The sequence below is a fragment of the Alosa pseudoharengus genome, unplaced genomic scaffold (genome assembly GCF_046254945.1).
Source record: "Alosa pseudoharengus isolate Yale_2024_CS ecotype anadromous, Long Island Sound unplaced genomic scaffold, YU_APseudo_1.1 YU_APseudo_1.1_scf_6, whole genome shotgun sequence".
NCBI classification, from domain to species: Eukaryota; Metazoa; Chordata; class Actinopteri; order Clupeiformes; family Clupeidae; genus Alosa; species Alosa pseudoharengus.
The window spans coordinates 37,342,367-37,363,962 of NW_027468848.1; the positions used below are offsets into that span (position 1 = coordinate 37,342,367).

General features: G+C 38.9%; 3 protein-coding genes across 4 annotated transcripts; 1 reads left to right on the forward strand and 2 right to left on the reverse strand.

Moving 5' to 3' along the window:
* Positions 1 to 290: 290 nt before the first annotated feature.
* On the reverse strand, positions 291 to 3,497 carry LOC143106099 (phospholipase A2-like). Its single transcript, XM_076270284.1, has 4 exons — positions 3,410 to 3,497; positions 1,883 to 2,039; positions 1,205 to 1,332; positions 291 to 650 (listed from the first exon to the last, which is right to left on the reverse strand). The coding sequence occupies exons 1-4, from the start codon at positions 3,459 to 3,461 to the stop codon at positions 520 to 522; spliced, it is 468 nt and encodes a 155-aa protein (XP_076126399.1). The 5' UTR covers positions 3,462 to 3,497; the 3' UTR covers positions 291 to 519.
* Positions 3,498 to 3,976: 479 nt separating this feature from the next.
* On the forward strand, positions 3,977 to 7,160 carry LOC143106039 (phospholipase A2, minor isoenzyme-like). 2 transcript variants are annotated; one of them, XM_076270212.1, is made up of 5 exons: positions 3,977 to 4,183; positions 5,488 to 5,562; positions 5,686 to 5,833; positions 6,205 to 6,338; positions 6,489 to 7,160. In XM_076270212.1, the coding sequence occupies exons 2-5, from the start codon at positions 5,514 to 5,516 to the stop codon at positions 6,701 to 6,703; spliced, it is 546 nt and encodes a 181-aa protein (XP_076126327.1). In that variant the 5' UTR covers positions 3,977 to 4,183; positions 5,488 to 5,513; the 3' UTR covers positions 6,704 to 7,160. The 2 variants fall into 2 exon arrangements, with proteins under 2 accessions (XP_076126327.1, XP_076126326.1); XM_076270211.1 differs by having other exon boundaries at positions 5,510 to 5,562.
* A 10,132-nt stretch (positions 7,161 to 17,292) lies between these two features.
* cox6a1 (cytochrome c oxidase subunit 6A1) lies at positions 17,293 to 19,680 on the reverse strand. Its single transcript, XM_076270468.1, has 3 exons — positions 19,557 to 19,680; positions 18,560 to 18,708; positions 17,293 to 17,667 (listed from the first exon to the last, which is right to left on the reverse strand). Exons 1-3 carry the CDS (start codon positions 19,654 to 19,656, stop codon positions 17,578 to 17,580), a joined length of 339 nt encoding a protein of 112 aa, XP_076126583.1. The 5' UTR covers positions 19,657 to 19,680; the 3' UTR covers positions 17,293 to 17,577.
* Positions 19,681 to 21,596: the final 1,916 nt, after the last annotated feature.

Below are 21,596 nucleotides of genomic sequence, written 5' to 3' on the forward strand. Positions count from 1 at the left end.
CAAGACAGTCCAAGACTCATTCCCTATGCGTAGATTGGATTCATCTCCTTATCTGTAGAATTTGTTGTGTGTTAACACATAGAGCAGTGCAGCTGGCAATTACTGTTGTCTTGTTTCATAAACTGGCCCTCTTCTGTAATCATCATTTTTTTATTATAATTTAATTCTGAGTACACCATACTCTGACTGTGAAATGTTATACCAGTCTGTGCACAGTGTACATGAGTCTGTTTTGAGACCTTAATGTTTTTGAATGAAGATAAAGATATAATATAATACAATTAAATATATGAAGTATATGTACATTTTAATGACAGCAATACTTATTCAGAGAGTTATCTGATGCTTGAAGTACTGTATTTTTCAACAGACACACAGACACACAGTTTGGGATTTACCATTCTACACATATTTGATTAATATTGTAAATAATATCAGGTTTTTTAAAGTATTCAAACTTGTTTTACTGTGTTTAGGTCAGTAAGCATTTCATGTGACACAAACACATTTCTGAAGACCTCAGTCAACGCAGTGCACCTTGGCATTAAGGTTCTTGTAGTCAGTGTTATAGGAAGTGGCATGCTTCGCAAAGCAATGGGCAGCGACACGGTCACATTCACACACCGCAGCCTGGCAGGCATCATTAGAGGCTGCACACAGAAATAAGGGTTGTTAGAATATTCTTTTATAATATCGCTAAGTCACACCCATGTACATGGCATGCATGACCAACCAGGAATGAATGCTGCTTTTATCTGTAGCCTCTGACATACATTTTGCATAACATTTTGATGAGCAAGTCGATACTCTTGTCTTGAAGACAGTTAAGCTTAAATATATCTTGCCAGGTTATAGGTTGGATATACCTCTCTGGTTCTCTCAGATTTAATTAATTTCTCTAAAAGTAGTAAAAGAAGTCTGCTGATGAAATCCAGCATTTCTTAGTTGTACCAAATAGGTTGATGAAGCAAGAGATTTGTGAGTTATTGGTAGCATTACTGAAAACAAATTATTTTCAGAAGAGTCTGAGGTTATGGTTAGGATACGGTCAGGCTTATTGGGTATGTGTTGTTATTGATAATCTGTTTATTACCAGTATTACACAGTAGGCCACTTAAATAAGTAACACCCATTCCATAATTGTTGTTTAGCTGTTTAAGTGTTTTACAGTATGTCAGCGGTTTGAACTGTTTTCGCCTCTTACCTGGGCAGCTGACCTGTTGGTTGGAACAGGTAAAGTCATACACCTTGATGTAGGGCACGTCAATTATGGGCACGCACTCTGGCATCTTTCTGCTGGCCTCGTAACAACGGTCGTGAACCTGGCAGCACCTGGGCAAGAGTGAGGAGAGACAAAGAGGGAGAGAGAGAGTCTGAATAATCATCCATAAATGCCGTCGGCGCAAAAAACGCGATTGGTGGACACAGGCCCTAAATGGCCCATGTTATAGGCTTTCACAAATTGCACTCAATCAGTTTTGATTTAAGAGATCTTGAAATCAGGAAGAGGTGGTTCCTATGCAGGCACCATATTACTGAACAGCTGACTGTATTCAAAGAAAAAATAAATTGCGCCATCCCACTGAGAAATCAGTTGTTATACGCAGCTGGTGGAAATTTGCAGAGATAGTACGATAAGATATAGTAAAATAGTTCACACCCATTCAGAACATTTTGCAACGCTCAAGGCCAGCCATGTGAATGGAAAAAAAAACTGATAGGAATAAATAATAATAAAAAAAACTAATAGGAATAAATAATAATAATAATAAACTGATAGGAATTAATAACACAGGAGCACACAGCAGATTTTCAGCATCAGACTCAGCAAGCTTCTTGCATGGTCACTGTATGAAAAGGCGTGTGAAACACACATACGTACAAGTCAATATCGTCCTTGGGTTGCCCGGACCCCCCGAGGCCGCACCAGCAGCCGTACTCATTGTAGAGGAAAGGGTTGACCTGAGGCTGGGCACACTGGATCATCTCCCCAAACTGCCATAGGGCATAGGGCACATGGGCCCCATAGGCACCGCAGACTGGTACACAGACAGGACGGGGAAGGCAGACAGGAGATGGGCATAAGCATGGTAAAGCCTGAATGGATCTGTCCTTAATTAATTGAAGATGAATTAAATGCTAAAAATGCGTCAGCCAAATGTAATGTAAAATGAATTATCATGAATAATAACACTTTAAGATTGTAGCGGCTACTGTTTTTTTATTATTATTTTACTTCAATAACAGTGCAATAGTCTTCCATGGGATAACATATTGAAATACAGCAGTAGCATGTTCTTCTGTGCATTCAGGTATACGTTCCTCTGTACCTATAATGTACTTGAAGGATTGTCTGGATTATAATTAAAGTGTTAATCTGAATGTCAGGGCTGCCAGAACACTGTCAGATCAGATACAAACACTCAGGAATGCAGGTGATCGAGGCAAAAGACAGAAGCTCTAGGCATTACTGTCTTCCACAATGAGCCAGTTGTGAAAGTCTTGTCATCTTGGGTTATGACACTTGTTTAGCATTAGCAATATTTCTGGTAAACAGAGGAGATAGTTTCAGGTTATCCAAGTAAATGCTCTGTTTTTAAAGCATATAAACCTGCTGAATTTACTTATGAATTTTGCTACTTAAGTTGTATAAGTGGACATGATGTCACTCCTCTTGAGCTGTGCAATTGTCCATAACCAATCATAATTGCAGCAACACAAACATGTAAGATCATTATTGATTTCATACTAAGATACATGTTGCTGTGGAAGTGGGCAAACAAGCATGATTTCAAATTCAAATGTTACAGCAGCCGACTATTAACAAGAAACAGACAACATTTAACTACTGAACACAAATTGTAAAAAATGAATAAATAAATGAACAGATATGTAACTACTTTAACTACTTTTTCATTAAAAAGTTAAGTGCCTTCAGATGATGAGTGATCCCACCTAGGGTCAGCATACATTCTGGATAGACTGATATTATATATACAGTACACTACCAGTCAAAAGTTTGGAGACAGTTTCCACTCCATTATAGACAGAATACCAGCTGAGATCATTTGCATTGTTTTTTTTTTTTTATCAGGGCAACAGTTTTCAGATTACATTATGTGCTTACAATTGCAAAGGGTTCATGACTATTGTAGAAAGGAAGGGCTGATCTTTAATGCAATATGGCCCATTATCAGCAACCATTCATTCAATGTTGCAAAGGCACATTCTGTTTACTAATCTGATATATAAGGCTAACTGAGAAAACATTGAAGAACCCTTTTTATAAAACAAACATATACATATGCATATAAAGATGATAAAGCAAAAAATGAAAGACAAAGAAAGTGAAAGATGACTAAGAGTGAGATGATGGGTGGCATCAATGAAGGTAAAGGTTAATTCTCACCTGCAAAAACCAGCAAAGCAAGGCTAGAGAAGTTCATCATCATGTCAGACATCCCATCAAGAGAGAGTGTGCAGGTAGACACATATTTATAGAGAGGGAGCAGGAAAGAGAGGGTGATAAGGAAACTGAGAAAAGGTTTATTTAAAGAATCGTGGGAAAGGGGAAACTGTTGGGAACTGGGCACGAGCCATGTGGTGTGTCATGAGTCCCACAGGTTATGATGTAATACAAAATATGGAATACTGACACATAATGACAAAGCATAGTCTATATGTAACATCTATTTTACATTTACATTTTGTCTTTTAACAGAACTTTACTTCATGTTAGGATGACTGAATGGGAAGGCCACGACATATGGTGTGATGTGAGACTAAATTGTTTAAACGTTTTGCGTGTCCAGCTGACAAGAATGTGAGGTAAGTTTTATCTTACATCCTGGGTGCGTCTGTCACTGTGTGCAAAAATCACACATGAAAACTGCATGTGCCTTCATAGTTGCCACCAGCTGAAAAACTGGTTCTATGATAAGCAGGCGGCACCACATGCATAGCTGGGAAAGAATGAGCAAGAGAGAGAGAGAAAGAGGTGGGAGGGAAAGCAACATTGGGTGTCTTATGGGACAGATAAAAGAGGACACCATAAAATTTGTCAGTGGAACATCCTAAGTAAGTCTGCCAGGTAGTTGAAACTTTCGACAAGCACAATTCTTCACCCACTGCTTCTGACACAAGTGTATAGTCTTGGATAAAGGAATTCTCTTTTTAAGAAAAGGTAAGTCATTTTTCTTATCTGAAAAAAAAAAACCCATTATAAACAATAACTGTGAAAACAGACTAATAAATACTAAATATGTGCACATTGTACTTGACAAACACTGACAAGCTTTTTAACTTCTTGGAAAGAACAAATTCTGTACTTGGAAGAGTTAACTACTGTCTTTTCTGCAAAAGTTTGTCTCCATCCAGAATGTGAGAAGGGAAAGTTTTTTTGTTTTTTTCCAGGCCCGTCCAACCCGAACCCTGACAGGCCATCTGCCAAAAGCTAATACTATGAGCACAAGGAATGAATGGAGTCTTTGATAATCATGACTGTAATATTGTCCTGTTAGGATTCCAGAGGGATATTTATCATAGGAGAATACTTTACCTACACAGAGGTCTTTTGTTTGAGGTTCTTTCTCATAAAACTGAACAGGTCACAGAATCATGTTGGAGGACAATCTTTTGATGCTGGCTATTACATGCTCTTGTTCAGACTTAACAGAGAAACAGATTAATCTCAAATAATTTTCAAACATGAAAAGCCTTGGTAACAGGTTTAGATAAGTGTGTAACTGACAGTGACATGCTACGTAATTACCATAACAGCTCTGAGAATATGCATGCAACTGCCATATGACATCAAGTATTTTGGAAGCTGACAGCTATCAACAACATTCACATGAATGTTTTGCATTTCTGTATGTCGATAGTCATAATACCCTATTGCTGATAGTCATAATACCCTATTGTCCTGTCTTGAGAACTTATCCATACTGCCTTTTGCCACCAGATGTCCTCATTTGTACCTTTTGTGTTTTACTTGTATTTTGCCTTGGGAATGATTGTTGCCCCTGGTCTTGTACTTAAGTGTTTTCATCAATGCTTTGTAGTAGTACAGTCTGCAACCCATGTAAGTTAGGTTGCTTGCCTAGTCAAGAAAGTCATTTTCAAGCTTTCCCCCTGTGAAATGTGGACCTTTTTGCCGGTTAAACAGTTTTGTCTTGTCTTTTAAGACTGGTATTAACTGGTAGGCCTAATTGTCATAACAATCCTGAAAGCATGGTATGACCGAATTATCACATAAGGAATTGTTATGTCAAAATAGTCGGCAAATAGTCGGCAAGATAGTCAGGAAGAACACTACAGCCTCCAGCCTCTCACAATGGTATATCGGTAATAGTCTATGGATATACACACATGGGGCATCTTTGAAGTACAAGCTAAGAGATGACTATTTAAGAGTTTAAAAGTGTGTATTTATTTATTTGTTTGTTTTTTTTATCATTTAACATTTACCATTTAACATATTTGAAGACCCCATCATTGCTTTAAACAGGAAAATGAGCCCTCTTCCTTCACTGTTTTTCTTCAGCCTTTGTTTGCCTCTTTGTAAGTATTTTTTCTTAACATTTGTTTTATATTTTAGTTTATTTATTCAGTTATATGTGTAATCTATTCATTGTGGCCTTAGCATTTTTGTTTGTTAAAGTTAACTTGTTTTCATCCTCTCAGATTTGTCAGTGCCTGAGCGCAACCTGATCCAGTTCAGAGAGATGATCAAGTGCACTCTACCAAACAGCAACCCTCTGCTGGACTTTGGAGACTACGGCTGCTACTGTGGGCTTGGAGGAGGAGGCACACCGGTTGACGACCTGGACAGGTCAGAGGGAAGGATAGGCGATAGTCTAAAGCTGATGATGGCCACAAGGCATCTTGAGCAATGTTGCTGGCCAATGCTCCTGATGTTGCTTGGACACTTCATACCCCATGTCTCATCACTGTAACGGTTTATATAGTCTCATCCATTACTTCTGTTGCATGACACATCTGTGGCCATCATCCCTTACATACATTTAGTCTAATCAGGATATGTAACCGTTTATTTTTATATCATTCATGTACTTTTACAATTTGTGACAGCACACAGGACACTAGTGTTCATTGTTGCATTCCTCTAGTTATTATGAGAAACTGTTGGGGTGAGTGTGACCACTTTATTTTAAGATCAAAGCAATTCCTTCATTCTTCCAGGTGCTGTGTGGTGCATGACGACTGCTATGGCCTTGCTCAGAACCACAGTGCCTGCCAGTCTACTTTGGACAGTCCCTACACAAACTTCTATGACTTCACCTGCAATGAGACCAGCAAGACAGTCTCATGCTTGTGTGAGTAAATGAACAAAACGAATAGAGAATAGGGCTTGCTCAAGCACTCCAGGGTTATTGAGGTCAGTCCAAAATGGTCATATTGAGGCATGTTTACTTTCTAGTAAGTCTCTCTCTCTCTCTCGGCACATCTATCTGTCTCTCCTCCAGCCAGCAATGATGAGTGTGACATGTTCATTTGTGAGTGTGACAGAGTGGCGGCCGAATGTTTCGCCGGTGCTCCCTACAACGCATCCAACAATAACCTGCCCAGCGGGACATGCAGCGCTGCACTGGGTCCACCCTTCCCATTCGTCTCTGTCTGTCCCATGACTGCCCTCGTCTTCCTCCTACTCACAGTACTACAGAGGAATCTTTCATATTGACCACTAGAAATGCAGTAGCCTCTGTCTGTGAGGGGCAGATATGGACATGGTCACTGCGCTGGTTATTAGAAACCATCGCCCTCAGGAGGATCATGATGAATATGATGTTCATGTGAAGAAAATGATGTAGCCTAATCAATCCAACAGTGGTAAAGAAAATTGACTGTATGAGCAAACAGGATGTAGAATTGACAAGTTCTCATTTTTTTCTGTAATTCATGTTTTGCATGTCGCCCTGTATTTATTGATTATTGCTATGTAGGTTATGTATTTATTGTAAGTGTCTCTGGATTACTTATAACAGTTCTAGGATATTGCAAATATTTATACTGTGGTAAAGCATTCACAGTATTGTCAAGCAAGCACAAGGGAGCCAAATAAAAAGTGTTTGTCGATGTGGTAGATGACAGATGATGATATCGTAATGCAAATTTATAAAATAAATTGTTGAACCCTACCGTGTGCAGTGCATTCAAGGTATTATGCAGTACATGACTTTGAAATTATTCTACTTTCAGCAGAGAAAGTCTGTATTTACAATGTTATCTCTTAGTTACAGTTTGTTTTACTCTAAGCCTGCTGTTATCACCTTATAAGTCTGCAACCTGAGTACTGAACCAACTCTCCAGTTGCTATTGGCGATTGTGCAATAGGCCCAGTGTCTGGCACAAGTCTAAGGATATTCCATTGTTTCATATAAAAAGCCAGTTTAACGGACACGCAACCTGTGGTATTTCACCACATAATATAATTATGTGCCCTCATATTTCCTTTGATTGTATACATATATAACCACCAAGGGAATAAGTAATGTATTTATCAATTTTAGGGACCTGTTCTTTGCCTTTCGTGGCAATGACAGAAAAAACGGAACCTCAGCACATGTGTGTGGTGAGCTTTGCTATGAGGAAGGAACTGATGGACACACACACATACACACTAAATCTACACACAGCCTTATAAACAGTTCGCAGGTTTGACAAATGTGCTGAGCATATTCTGATTTTGCAATTTTGAAATCCATGAGTTAGCAACATTGTTGTAGATTATGGTGTTAAACATTTGTTAGAGGCCAGCATTAAGATGCAAAAATAATATTCTTTTCCAGTTTGGTGCACATTTTTTTTAACATTTATTCTAAAAACACAGTACATCACTTGCAATTTGGAGCCATTGCCAGGTAGGGCTGTTTACCTTTTGAAACGCTTTTCTGGTAAGATTGTCAATGGATTGGGAAAACTGTTGGGTCATATTGATGCGATTTCTGGAAGAATAGAAATGTGTTCATAGATGTATATTTCAGGAGAGGTTATTTGGTTATATAAATCTGTCACTTAATCAACCAAACACTCCATTTATTTAGAGATTAGGTTTACCTTTTTAGGTTGCCACTATAGTATATATATTATTGAAGTTATATATTTATCTATCTATCTCAATTTAATATCATATTCTATTCAGTAAGAGCTACGCATTCTCAAAGACCCTTCTCATATCCCATGTACACAATGTAAAATTCTGTCCAGATATCTGATCACTACAGTAACTCTACTGTTTGATCTCTCCAAACAGTGACATGAAATACCATTTCTCCACTTTGTTTTTGATCATGGTCCTGCCAGTGTGTAAGTGTCTTGTTTGCAGATACCATTGCACTTATTCAACACACACACAAAAGCCTTCATTAACATTACTGCTATAAAGACATCATGTTTTTCTCCCTCTATTCAGTGGCAGCATATGAGAAGCGAGGTCTCCAGCAGTTCAGGCAGATGGTGGAGTGCAAACTGCCAGAAAGGGACCCTCTGCTGGACTTTTGGGACTACGGCTGCTACTGCGGGCTTGGGGGAGAGGGGACACCTGTGGATGATCTGGACAGGTTCAGTGTGTGTTGGCGTGTGCGTGTGTGTGTGTGTTTTGCGTGGGTTGCAACCAGAGGTGGGAGTAAGTCACACTTGTGCAAGTCACAAGTGTGTGTGTGTGTTTTGCATGGGTTGCGACCAGAGGTGGGAGTAATTCACACTTGTGCAAGTCATAAGCAAGTCTCAAGCAAGTTAAAGTCATTTTTTTGCGACAATCAAGCAAGTCAAGTCACAGCTTGGGTCAAGCAAGTCAAGTCATGTCATAGCCAAATCATACAAATTCATAATGGGTCATTCCACGTCGGTTCAACCAGGGCCCACGCACTTAGGTCTCAAAACATTCTGAAAAAATGACCAGGTGTACCTATGTTACCCAGGAGAAACACTTGGAAAGTATCAATCTTACATAAGAGTAATTTTACAGTGTGTCTCCTGGGTAACATAGGTACACCTGGTAATTTTTTCAGAATTTTTTGAGACCTAAGTGCGTGGGCCCTGGTTGAATTGACGTGGAATGACCCTAATGATTTACCCACATTTTCATTTTAAAGTAAGCTACAGTAGGCTAGTTATGAACTGCTGGAGTTTTATTTGTAACAAACAAATAGACATTGCATTCATTCAAGCCACATACATCTGAACGGTTTATAGAATAAGATGAAATGTACGGATATGTCATGGGGGAAAAAAATAATAAGTTGTGGCCACGAAATAGCAATTCGTTCCCACAAAATAATAAGTTGTGGCCACAAAATAGCAATTTGTTCCCGCAAAGTACTAATTTGTGGCCACGAAATATTAATTCGTTCCCACGAAATATTAATTCGTTCCCACGAAATAGTAATTTGCAGTGTTGTAGTACTCGAGTCCGAGACTCGAACTCGAGTCCGAGTCATTAGCTAAATTTAGAGACTCGTGACTTGACTTGGACTTGAGCACTGATGACTCGAACTTGGACTCGGACTCGTGCATTCGCACTCGCGATGACTCGTCGAGGACTCGACTTTTTTTTTGTAATATATCATAAGGCTATAATTGTAGTATGTCATTAGGCTATAATTTGCTATATGATTTTAATATCTAAATTATTCGTAATACTAATTTTAGTTCAAGGGAATGTTAGGCTACTGCTTCGTGTCGTAGGCTACATTGCAAGTCACATCATGTTCACATGCAAAGCAAACTAACGTTAACTTTAACACCAAAATGCCTGGAGATACGGCCGCCGCTATTTCAATGTAGTAGGCTATTGCCAGGCAATATTAGTTCTCATACATCACATAACATTACCTAAGATTACACTCAGCCAAGGCTAAACAACACACACTGCTGCTGGATAGCTGATCATCGTGACTTGGTGAACAGTGTTTTCCCTGACTGACGCGAGAAGCGAGGTTCCATTCATTCATTTTCATTCGGGGCGTGCCCTGCCGTGCTTCTGTCTGTTAATTTGCAGCAGGCTATTATCGGATGAAAGAAAAATAAACTAAAAGTTTTCCCGATCAAGATATAGCATACTTCTTAATTTTGGTGTCATAAAATATAGAAACATAACATTAAATTGCCTAGTAGAGTGTCCATGTAGTGTCAATGTAGGCCTACATGTCTGCGCAAGTGAAACTGACAAACTGAACCTTTCGTGGGTAGGCCAGAAACAACTATATTTAAAACCACGAATGAACTGGATTACTGTTACTGTTCAAACGAGCGATTTGATAGCCTAATCCACTGCACGAAAAAAAAGGAAATAGCAACGTGTTCTATTTCTAACAGGTGAATATCGTAGCAAATAGTATGGCGAGGGCAGCTTAAAAAAACATTTATTTCACTCATCTCGCTGAAATGAACGTGGCCTGTTGCACAAATAAATTAATTAGGCAGATGATCTACATCTTCGTTAACCTAAAGCTAGTTTTCATCTCTATTGTTGACGTGAAATATGTCTCCATAGTGTCAGTGAAGTGATAACATAATTATGCAGTTGCCGGTAGCCAGTGTTCACGTCACGGGAGTCAGAAAGAAGCTACCAAGACGGGCCCTGCTCTGTTTCTGTCCCTCCCAAACTGCGCTAAAATTGTGTAGGCTATTTAACAGCCAGAATAAAAAAAAAGCCCTTTTATGATCCACACTACCTCTTGGCAAGAAATTTGGCAATACTACTTTCACAGGCCTATAGGCCTATAGGCTATGGTATAGCTATGGTATGGTATTCTCTCCGAAATAATAAATACAACACATTGGGTTTGGCAAGAAATTTGGCAATACTACTTTCACACAAGTGATGGCACCCCTGCTTGGAGACAGAAGATTGTCCGTTTTGCTTTTAAGGATTTCATCTGCAGTGGGAAAAAATGGAACGACATGTAGGCTATGCTTACTTTAGTGCTGGACTTGGACTCGACTTGATCAATAGGGACTCGACTCGGACTCGACGTGGATCAATAGTGACTCGACTCGGACTTGACTCGGATGAGTAGTGGACTCGACTCGGACTTGACTTGGAATTTTTTTTTAATGACTTGGACTTGACTCGGACTTGAACACTGAGGACTCGAACCTGGACTCGGACTCGAGGCATAGTGACTTGACTACAACACTGGTAATTTGTGGCCACGAAATAGGTAGGCCTATAGGCTGTGCACTGGACAGCTGGATGAACAAATCAAGCGCAACTCCTCAAACAGGAACAGTCGCTGCTCACACAATGGACAGGGATAGTATGGTAGAGTGCTATTTTAGGCTGGGAATGAAATACAAAGACATTTTGAAAAGCCTGGCATTGGAGGGATTCATTATTAGCGAGAGGCATCTCCAACTAAGAGCCAGGTCGCTGCACCGGCGTAGGTACGACTTGAACGTGTCTCTCTCGTCTGCGTTTTTTTATAAGGCGGCCGTCAACATTTCCATTAAAACATGCATCAGATAGCTGGAGGTGAATCTTCATTCCCCCCCCCTCCTCACTCTCACTTTTTCCCCATCCTCATCTCATCTCACGCCTTCTACCCACACACCCATCACTGTTCCATTTCTTTGTTATTATTTGCATACGCAGCGCGCTGATGAAATCATACTGTATATCGGGCACTTTTACCTTTTGTAAAACGTCGCGTCGCAGAGGTGCGCTGACCCGAGGACCTGTGCCGAGATAGATGGACGGTCAGGAGCAACGCCGAGGCCGATGGAGAACCGGGACAAATAACACTTTTTAATGAAACGTAATTTACAAAGACATTGTAAAACACTGAAAGTTAATATTTTGTCACTAGCAACCTACATCTGTCCTCTGTCAAATACAGTTGCATTTACAGCTCTGAACAAAACCGTTCAAGAGTTATTTAAGGAGAAGTCGAACGTGCATTATGTTTCATTCGTCCCTCCTGGCTGGGACAAATGAAACAGCATGGGGGACGAATGAAACTTACATCTTAAATTATGTAAACTTCCCACAACTTCAATATTTGACAACATACCATGAATGGTACTTCAAGTCTGTGTTATTTTAGATAGATTGCTGCTGGGCTATATGTCTTGGTTCATGTCTGTTAACAACTCATTGCCGTCATGGTGATGCGCGTATTTCGCAGTTATGGAAATAGCATGCACTATGCCATTAATATAGCTATAATAATGCATGTTTCGAATTATATAATGTTTCTATAGTACAAAATGTTATTTCACTCTGGGGTCATTCCGTGTCAAATCACCCAGTGGCTGGCAGGTCACCCTCTCCCAAAAAATCTGAAAAAACTCACAGGTGTTTGTAGACCAAACCTATGCATAAATCTTAAATAGTATATCTGTATCACTAATGGTTCCAAAACTACAGCCCTGTGAAGTTTCAAGTCAGTTTAAGCATCGTGGTGAACAATCCTTTTTGTTCAACTTCCAACATTATTGGCTCTTTTGGTATTTCACACACATTAGTGAAACTATGTGAATAGAAGTACATTTCCCTGTTGAATTTAACAATCCAATCAAATCAGGTGTATCTTGTGTAATTCCCCCTCTGCAAAGCTCTGAAAATGGCTATAAATTCATAATGTGAAAAAACATCACCACCTTTGAGGGCTTCTCATTCAAAAAGTATGTGACACAAATTCATCAGATTTTTTTCCCACTCATGTATGGATTATAAGGTCATGTCCATGCATTAACTTTGGTTGTTAACATTATCACATTGTCAGAGCATTTTTATTAAATTGGGCTTGATTTTCAAAAAGCCCGTTTTCATCTTCTCATTTCACCACGTGGACAGTTAACAGGATTTTTTTTAATTTTACCATATATCATTCTGTATGTGAGGATCATCTGCCCAAAATGTGGGCTTGTTGCTCAGTTTCTTCATTGAGATAAGATTTTTTACAAATATTGTCTATAAATCCACTGAATTTGTACTTTATCTGCAGTACCACTTTGCACCACATGTGGTGCTCTTTTAATACAATGGAAGTCAATGGAAGAGTAAGAGAGTCACTTGTTTGCTGCACATATCCAATCTAAACACACAGTTTTACACAACTTTTTTTCCCCCATGACATATCCGGGGCTCCGTAGAAATGTATACGAATATAAATAAATGAATTTCAAGTAGACCTATTATAAAATAGCCTATTGTTTCAATATGCCTCAAGTATTAGGTAAGCTACATCAAATCATGGAAATATATTCAAACAGTTCAAGTTACACCTGCCATTTCCAGGGACCAAATAATGTTGAAAAAGTTAACTAATCAATCAATCAAACGCTGCCGCCGACATCACAGCCAAACTTTGAAAAGCGCAACGGCGCAATGGGTTTTAGGAGGGTTTAGGACCGTCCATGCTATATCATATTATACATAAGCCTAACATGTGAAGTAAGCTACTTTTCTATGCTGATTGCTGGCAGTTAGCTAGGCCTACTGACTGTTGTTACTACTAGGCTGTAACGTAGCCTATGGAACAAGGATGTGTTTAAGAGGGAGGGAGAAAGAGAGGCACTTACTTTAGGTTACATTGGCAACATTTTCGCTATAGCATATCAAGATTAAACTTAGAAAAGAAAATGTTTCATTTTGCCATTTCACACATTTTAACCTAATATTGTGTTATCTAAAATAGATATTAAGCTAACTCTTAAAGAAACCATATGTAAGATTGTGGCCAAAACTGGTACTGCAATCACTTTCAAAGTAGATAGGTAGAGGGTGGCGCATCAGGCCAAAACACAGCATGACATGACAAAACACAACATCAACATCAGTTGAGGGCTGCAACTTCACTTTTTAAATGACAACATCCTGGCCCGACTACTGTTGTCAGTGATAGTATTTGAAATGAACATGATTTCTTACTGTCTAGTGACATATCAGGGCCAGGAGTAATTGAAATACATTTCTTACATATGGTTTCTTTAACATGCCTCAAATTTGACATTAGGTTTCTATCATGACTAACTTTTGACGGATGAAAATCGACTCGGTGGTGGTTAGTTATGTCGCTAATTTGCGCACTTGCAGACTGCTGTTCATTTCTCCTAAGAGTTGTCAGATACATCATCTGTGTAGGCAAACATTATTATGTTTTGGTAAACGTAGAGCCTTCCATATTTGTAAGTTATAATATTTTAAAAATAAAAAAGTCAAGTCATTTTAAGCCATTTGTCAAGTCTAAGTCAAATCTCAAGTCATGAATAGCAAGTCAAAGTCCAGTCTTTTATACATGTTGATCAAGCAATTCTCAAGTCCTAAAAAATGTGACTCGAGTCAAGTCATGTGACTCGAGTCCCCCATGTCTGGTTGCGACTGTGTGGATGAAGCAAGCCAAATACGGCATATTTTTTGCATTAATATGCAGTGTATCCATTTATTAGGGACGGCAATGTATACAAATCATTTTGTGTTTGATCATATCTGTCAAAACCTGCAGCATGGTGTTAATATCCAAATAAAGGTATTAAAGTGTGTGTGTGTAAATGAGTGACGCAGAGGAAGTCACTAATCTCTTTCCTCTGCAGGTGCTGCCAGGCCCACGATGACTGCTATGATAAAGCCCAAAACCTTGAGTCCTGTGGCTCCATTTTTGACAGCCCCTACTTCAACGTCTATGAATTTGATTGTGATGAACAAAAGACAATTACCTGCCTGGGTGAGTCACCCCCTTTCTGACACACACAGTCAGTCTTTTTTGTATTCAAGTAGTTTTACACTTTATTTTTTTCTTCCGCAAATGCCTAAGAACTATATTTAAATATGCTGTTAGACATGTGCCTTTTAATTAAGCTGTGTATAGCCTTATCATGACATATTTTTGTTATATAAGCTACAATAGATTCATTTAATTGATCATCTCTCTCTCCTCTCATTTACAAACATGTACATTGCAGCCAGCAACAATGACTGTGACATGTTCATTTGCATGTGCGACAAAGTTGCAGCGGATTGCTTCGCCAGTGCCCCATATGATGACTCCAACAACAGCCTACCTGATGAGGTCTGCAGTTCAGATGCAAGAGGCCTTGTCCCTAGTCTCCTCCTTGTGATGTTTGTAACCCTGTTCTCCCAAATGGTGCAAGGGGGGACCTTATTGTCCTGACATCAAAACTGAAAACCCTACAGAGCAATGTGGGATGATGGTACATTGGCATAGAGCAATTAGGCAACTTGAATATGAGTAAATTAATACAAGGATAGCTGCACACCGCAACTAAGTCACGAGAAGCTGTTATTATTGCTTTCATTGATAGATGTTTATATGAGGTTTGTGTGATCCCTACATTCATGTACAATAATGTTTTCTCTAATAAAATAAATCATAGCTTTTGTATTATGTAATTTAGGGCTGCACCAATTAAACGATTAATCGATAAGTTGTTGACTATTAAATGAATTGCCAACTATTTTGATAAATGATTAATCGAATAGTGTCATTTTTAAGGAAAATACATACAAATTCTCTGATTGTAGCTTCTTAGACTTGAAGATTTTCAATATTATTTTACTTACTCCTCTATGACAGTGAACTAAATACATTTAGTGTGTGGAAAAACAAGGCCTTTGAAGACATAATCTTGGGCTTTGGAAAACAATGGCATTTTGGCATCAACTCAGATTTGACGCCAGGGGTCCTTGACCAAGCGTCAAATTCATGACGAGTGGGGAGTGAGACTGTTGATTAAACAAACTATAAAAAATAATTGTTAGTTGCAGCCGTAATGTAGTCTGCCTGAGAAGACATTGATGTTAAGGTATTGGGTTGGATTTAGATAATGTAGGTGACTGTAGATATGGAAGGTAAGCATAAATCAGGTAGGTTTCTTTGAACATAACTCCAAATGTGTCTGGTAAAGTAAAAATGTTTCAGCCACTTGAGAAAAGAATCGGCCGCAAACTATCTGAAATTTCTGTCATATGTTGAAATTCTCTTATAAGTTCGCTTAGCATTTCAGAACTTGGATTTAGTATCTCAGAATTCCATTTTTTCCCCCCCTCTCAAAATGGCATTTGCTCTGTTCACACAGCACATTTGAGAAAATATTTAAGTAAAAAGTATGCAGTTTGATTGATGTTGAGATCTTCTTCAATAATCAATACCACACCATTTCATTATGACACCATACAACACAGGGAAATCCTGAATGTTTTATCAAAGTATCTAATACTTTTAGCTGCCTCCCCTTTCAGACCACAGAAAAACTCATAAGCTTATGTAGAACTGTAAGCAAACATTACAATTTCCTATTCTGTAAAACTCAATGAACTTGAAGTGTTTAGTGTTGAGAACATCACCGAAGCATTGCATTCTGACACAAAAGGAAGTTCTTCCGAAATCAGAATTGAGTAATGAAACTAATTCAGAAAAAGACAGACCTGAGTCTCAATTTTTCACACAGCCCCCCTCTCATAACATTATATAGATTTAGACCTCTTATCAGACACTCGCAAATGCCTGACAGCAAATCCAGTTGCTCTTCGTGAAATAGCAAGTCAATATTTGTCAGTTCACTGTAGAACAGTTTGTTCTGCTCGTCAAAGTTTAATGTCTAGAGGTCATACCAGCAAGTAATGCACTTAATTCCTCCTTGTCCTAATTCTCAGGGTCTTCCACCCTGGCTGGTAGATAACAGGCCCATCATGGGCTATATATAGTTTATGGTTGGCACAATGAAAAATAGCAATTTCAGTGCTTTCTGAAACTCTATTTAAGTCTGGGATTTGTACAAAGCCAATAAACACCAGAATGTTTCTTGCTTTGGTCATTCTAGAGAATTATCACTAAGATACAAGGATACAAGGAAGTGTCACATGCATATAGTTACTGGAAGTAAGAAATGCAGTGAAATTATGTCTGGTGTCAGCCTATTTGTGCATTTATGGGGGGGGGCAGTAGAAAAAGGGTTTAGTAGATTAAGTGGCAAGATCCATAGCTAGACATAATACCTAGCTAAGGTGTATTCCAGGTCCAGGAACACTAGTGACAAGCAAATATTCAAGAGCACTTAATCTAAAATATTTGTAACAAGCCTGGACTAGTTATCACAGAAGGTAAACATAAAAGAAAATATGGCTATGGCTCAGGCTTTGCAGTGATAATGAAGCTATGGCAAGGTAGTTTTATTTGTATAGCGCATTTCATAAGGCATCTCAATACACTGGAGATCAGATGATAGCATTTTTTGTAGGTGAACTTTAGAGGTCAATATGGATTTAAAAATGTAATGGTTGAAACCTTGTAATAAAAGCAAACACTCTGGAATTTAAATATGTTTATTTATTAGACATACGTTTATGCTGAGAATGTGTCAAGATGGTCCAAAAGAAATGTAACTATTTTCATTGTGTGCTTGTGATTTAACAGAAAGCACAGAGGTAAACAGAACGTTTTTAACTTTTAAAGAGGTCTCAAACTTGAGGTTTAAGTAAACTGTATGAAGGAGTGTGGTCCAAGCCGGGGTGTGGCCCCAAGGTATGTGTGAAGAGGAAAAGGGGACTGTGGTCCCAGTTTAAGGGTGAGGATAAGATGTACTGCATCCCAGTTACTCTTCATGTTCTTCATACCCATCTGGGAGGGCATTCACTTCGGGGTTGTGGAAAAAGGACTTCACGCCATCACCCCAAGGGAAGCGCTGGACAACATAAAATTAAATTAAGACATTTAATGACACCACATAAGGTCTGACCAAAATGGGGAGGCTGCCTCACTGCCTTTAACTATTTACTGGGTCACTTGCCATAGCAGGCTTAAAGGTAGTTGTTTCAAGGCTTGTTTCAGACTAGATGGAAAGATAGCAACACTTGGCGTCGTTTTCCATTTATTTATTGTTGGGGAACCATTGCCAAAATACTAACAGCTGACTTGTTGATTCGATAGAATATTGGCTGTTGCAAGAAGCACAAAGGATACATCTGTGCAGTCTTCAAAATTGAACACAAAAGTATCTTGGAAGGCCAATTTTTGTATAGCAACAGTAATTTATTTAATCTTCAAGAGAGGAAGTTAGCATGGGTGAAGCCAGATGAAACTGAACCAAATTTCAATTTGCTCTGCAGGTCCATCTGGAAAGGTGACACCCATTTCAATGACACCCATTTCAACATCACCAATAACACAGGATCCAATAATAATCGCTGATCGGACATGGGATGGGCATTATATGACAGATAGAGCCACACAACCAATGGTTGCACTGATGGCGAAAGGGTTTTTAAAAGGACAAGTCTGTATTTTTTTTTATTTGTAATTGAGTAAACAACTGCATTAAGAACCTTTGTTTACAAAAGACGTGTGTTTGCTGCACTTCTAAAACGATTTGGTAAGAGTTTAATTCAACCAACTTAAGTTTAATGTCACTGCTGGTTACGTCTCTAAAAGTCACAAGTTAATAAAGCCTATCCTGACCCACTCTCAATTTTAATCCGTGTTGAAATCTCACAATTTTCGCAAAAGCAGTAGACAATGTAAAGACATAGCTTGTCTTCATCACACATGGTGTTTTTGCTGGCTAGCCTTTATCTCACCTTGCTGCGGATGCGCAGATGACTGTAGGGAACAAATTCAGGATTCTCATGATGGTGGTGCTGCATTTTGAGGTACATGTTCAACATGCATACACCAACTCCAGGGAAAGCAACAACGAAAGTAAGGATCTTCCAGAGCCTTGCTGCTCCTACAGTGACAGAAAAAAACCCCATAACATTATAGGTCTGCAAATATTCAGCAGGCAACAACCTCAACAGAGAACTTTAACAACAGACATGATACACAGACCTAAGAATTAACACATTAACAGCTATAGGAAATAAGCCTAACAATTACCACAAATAAATCTGAAGATATCTCTCATAACTCCATGTTACCTAACGTTAGCCTGCTATGAGTTTAGAAGCTATGGTTTTGACATTAAGGAACCTAGCGAGGTCAGTTAATGTACTTTTACATTTAAGGCCAACGGTATGCATGGACGTAAGTTAAGATAGTGATTCATTTCGTCTAATGTTCGTGTAAGCATCAAGATTATTTGAGGAGAAGCAAACGTCTGATACGTTAATTTACAGACAACTAACTGAGGTGATTTCACCCCTGCCGAGGTTTCGGGTCAAGAATTGTGCTAGCAAGCTAACTAGTTCCTAAAAGCCTTTCTTTTACAGCTAACGTTACGGTGAGCTAGTGTGCTGGTGAACTAGCATGCTAGGTGAAACAGGAAACCTTGAGCTTCGAAGCATTGACACACTTCAACACTTATTTGTACACGTCTTCCCATTCTCTTCGCAGTTTACCCTTTCAACACAGTAAACTGCAAAGTAATTTCAAATCAAATGGATTTACTCACACCACTAACATTAACAGTTACAAGCAGAAACTAGGGTTATGTTTAAGTTGGACATGCTAAGATAGCTATATTACGTTCCAGCAACAAGCTCCCTAGCGGACAAGGTCATAACGGTGAACAAAAAGTTTAAAAAGTGAAATAACCAAAAAATCTGGTTGGCAAAACATTTTCCTTTGAACACCCACCTGGTTCTCCATGTCCGTGAGCTGCTGCAGCTGAAAACTGACGGGTCTGCGACAAGGGTGCCCGCAACAGAGCTCGAGATAGACGTCCGAGAGAAGCCATCTTCGATGAAAGATTATAGACACGGAAGTGACGTAACGTCTTTTTGATTTTATCTTTTCATAACCCAGTGAAAATGAGCGCCGCTAAATGGACTGGAGGTGGCATTAAACCATGGACTGAACAGTCTATGCATTAAAGATGAACTGAACTGAAATAATTCAACATTGATAATGTGTTGATTATGACAATTAAAAATAAATGACACTAAAAAATGTAATTAAAAAAATCAATACGTAGCCTTTTTTAAGCAACACCAAAATTGCGTTTGTTAGTATTAGAACGCTGCCAGTTTCAATGACGTCACTGTAGGACCTGAGAAGTTCTATAGAGCATCACAGTCCCGCCCCTCCTCCGAGAGAGCTTAGTTTCCGGAAGTAAATTTCCCATTCATTTCTCCCATTGACGTTTTGGAAAAATCCGTATCTAAAGAGTTTTAGAGCATGTCTTAGGCTAATCAGCTACGGTGTAACTCATAAGCATACAACATATCATTTCGAGTGAAAAAACGAATAGAAAGTCCAAAAAAAGTCAAAGGTACAAGACTGTATACATATTTTCATTTCCGAGCGAAGGAACTACTCATCCCATAAACCACCGGGCCTCACTGAAAAATATATAAGCAGCACGAACCAGCGTGAAATCATTCATTTCCAACCGGCGACAGCAGCGAACCCTCTCCTCCAAACAATGATTTTTATATAGTTAATAGCAGTTATTTCAGGAGTAATCGTGTAAATAATAGTGTTTTGGTATTGAATGTTATATTTACCATCGTGTATTTTATATTGTGTGTGTGAAAGCGGTTAACGTTAACGTTAGCAACATTGTGCAGTGCTTCGTATCTGACTGCCATCCTGATGCATGGACCGGTGCATGGTCTGCTCTTGGACCACCATATTCAGTTTATTAACTTGAATTATTACACAAAATGTTCATTAAATGTACGAAGAAGTATTTCTAGGTTAATGATTGATATAGCTCGTACAGTATGAAGGCTACAGTAGCCTAGCTAATGTTAACTAGCATTACCAACCTCCCTGCAAAACTCACCACACAACTTCGTAGGTTTGATAGGTCTTGTTCCTCATGCTGGCCCATACAAAACCCACAAGCTGACCCTCGACACACAACAGTCAATAATGTGACCCAATTTAAAGTGGTTTTCACCCCTTTGGACACTCTTGATTTTGTCCTTAAAACTGAAATATTCACGGGCCGGGGGCATGGACGGTTTGCTAACCATTTTACTGCAGTGTCTACCCGGTGGTAGCATCCAGCTTTGCTATCAGCTAGCTAGCTAGTTCAAAGGTTTACAGGGCTTTTTATGCCTCGTCTAAGTTGATGTTTCATATAAACAACAATTCATGTTCATAGAAACAACAAGGTCACTAAAACATAATATATTTTCATACCTGTGTTGCAGCATGTAGGCTAATGTTAGCAGCATTATAATGACATTCTAATGTCTGAAAGGCTAATGATTAGCTAGCCTATCGGCTACCTGAAAAGTTAAGTGTTCAAACTAGCATTTACAGTGTTCTATTTGATGGTGTATTGGCCCTGACTATGTAATAGGCAACAGCTGCAGCATATTATGTATGGACCCTTTCAAGAGAGTTCCATTATCAGCATCATAGTTGGCCCCACAAGACTTCCTTTTTAACATTCCATATGTTACCTTAATGCAGAGGAAGTATATTGGGGCCCAAATAGAACGTTCAAACATTGTTTTTGTTTACCTTGTTGAAAGGGTCCATAAACAAAAATTTGTAATTTTAATGGGTTACACATTTGAGCCTGTGAGGGACAGGCCTGTAGTGTAGTGGTGGGCGATACTGCAAAATTTGGTATCGATCCGATACCAAATACATATAGGGTCCGTATTGCCGATACCGATACCAATACGATACTTTTTTCACTACTTTTTTCACTAAATACTT

Bases quoted from the DNA above. Each gene is read 5' to 3' on its own strand.
- cox6a1 (XM_076270468.1), bottom strand. From the start codon at position 19,656: ATGGCTTCTCTCGGACGTCTATCTCGAGCTCTGTTGCGGGCACCCTTG. The intron at 18,709-19,556 runs GTGGGTGTTCAA...CTGTCACTGTAG, and splicing joins TCACGGACATGGAGAACCAG to GAGCAGCAAGGCTCTGGAAG. The intron at 17,668-18,559 runs GTGAGATAAAGG...TATGTTGTCCAG, and splicing joins ATCTGCGCATCCGCAGCAAG to CGCTTCCCTTGGGGTGATGG.
- LOC143106099 (XM_076270284.1), bottom strand. From the start codon at position 3,461: ATGTCTGACATGATGATGAACTTCTCTAGCCTTGCTTTGCTGGTTTTT. The intron at 2,040-3,409 runs GTGAGAATTAAC...TCTGTGTACCAG, and splicing joins TGCTTTGCTGGTTTTTGCAG to TCTGCGGTGCCTATGGGGCC. The intron at 651-1,204 runs GTAAGAGGCGAA...TTCTGTGTGCAG, and splicing joins CCAACAGGTCAGCTGCCCAG to CCTCTAATGATGCCTGCCAG.
- LOC143106039 (XM_076270212.1), top strand. From the start codon at position 5,514: ATGAGCCCTCTTCCTTCACTGTTTTTCTTCAGCCTTTGTTTGCCTCTT. The intron at 5,834-6,204 runs GTCAGAGGGAAG...TCATTCTTCCAG, and splicing joins CCGGTTGACGACCTGGACAG to GTGCTGTGTGGTGCATGACG. The intron at 6,339-6,488 runs GTGAGTAAATGA...TCTCTCCTCCAG, and splicing joins CAAGACAGTCTCATGCTTGT to CCAGCAATGATGAGTGTGAC.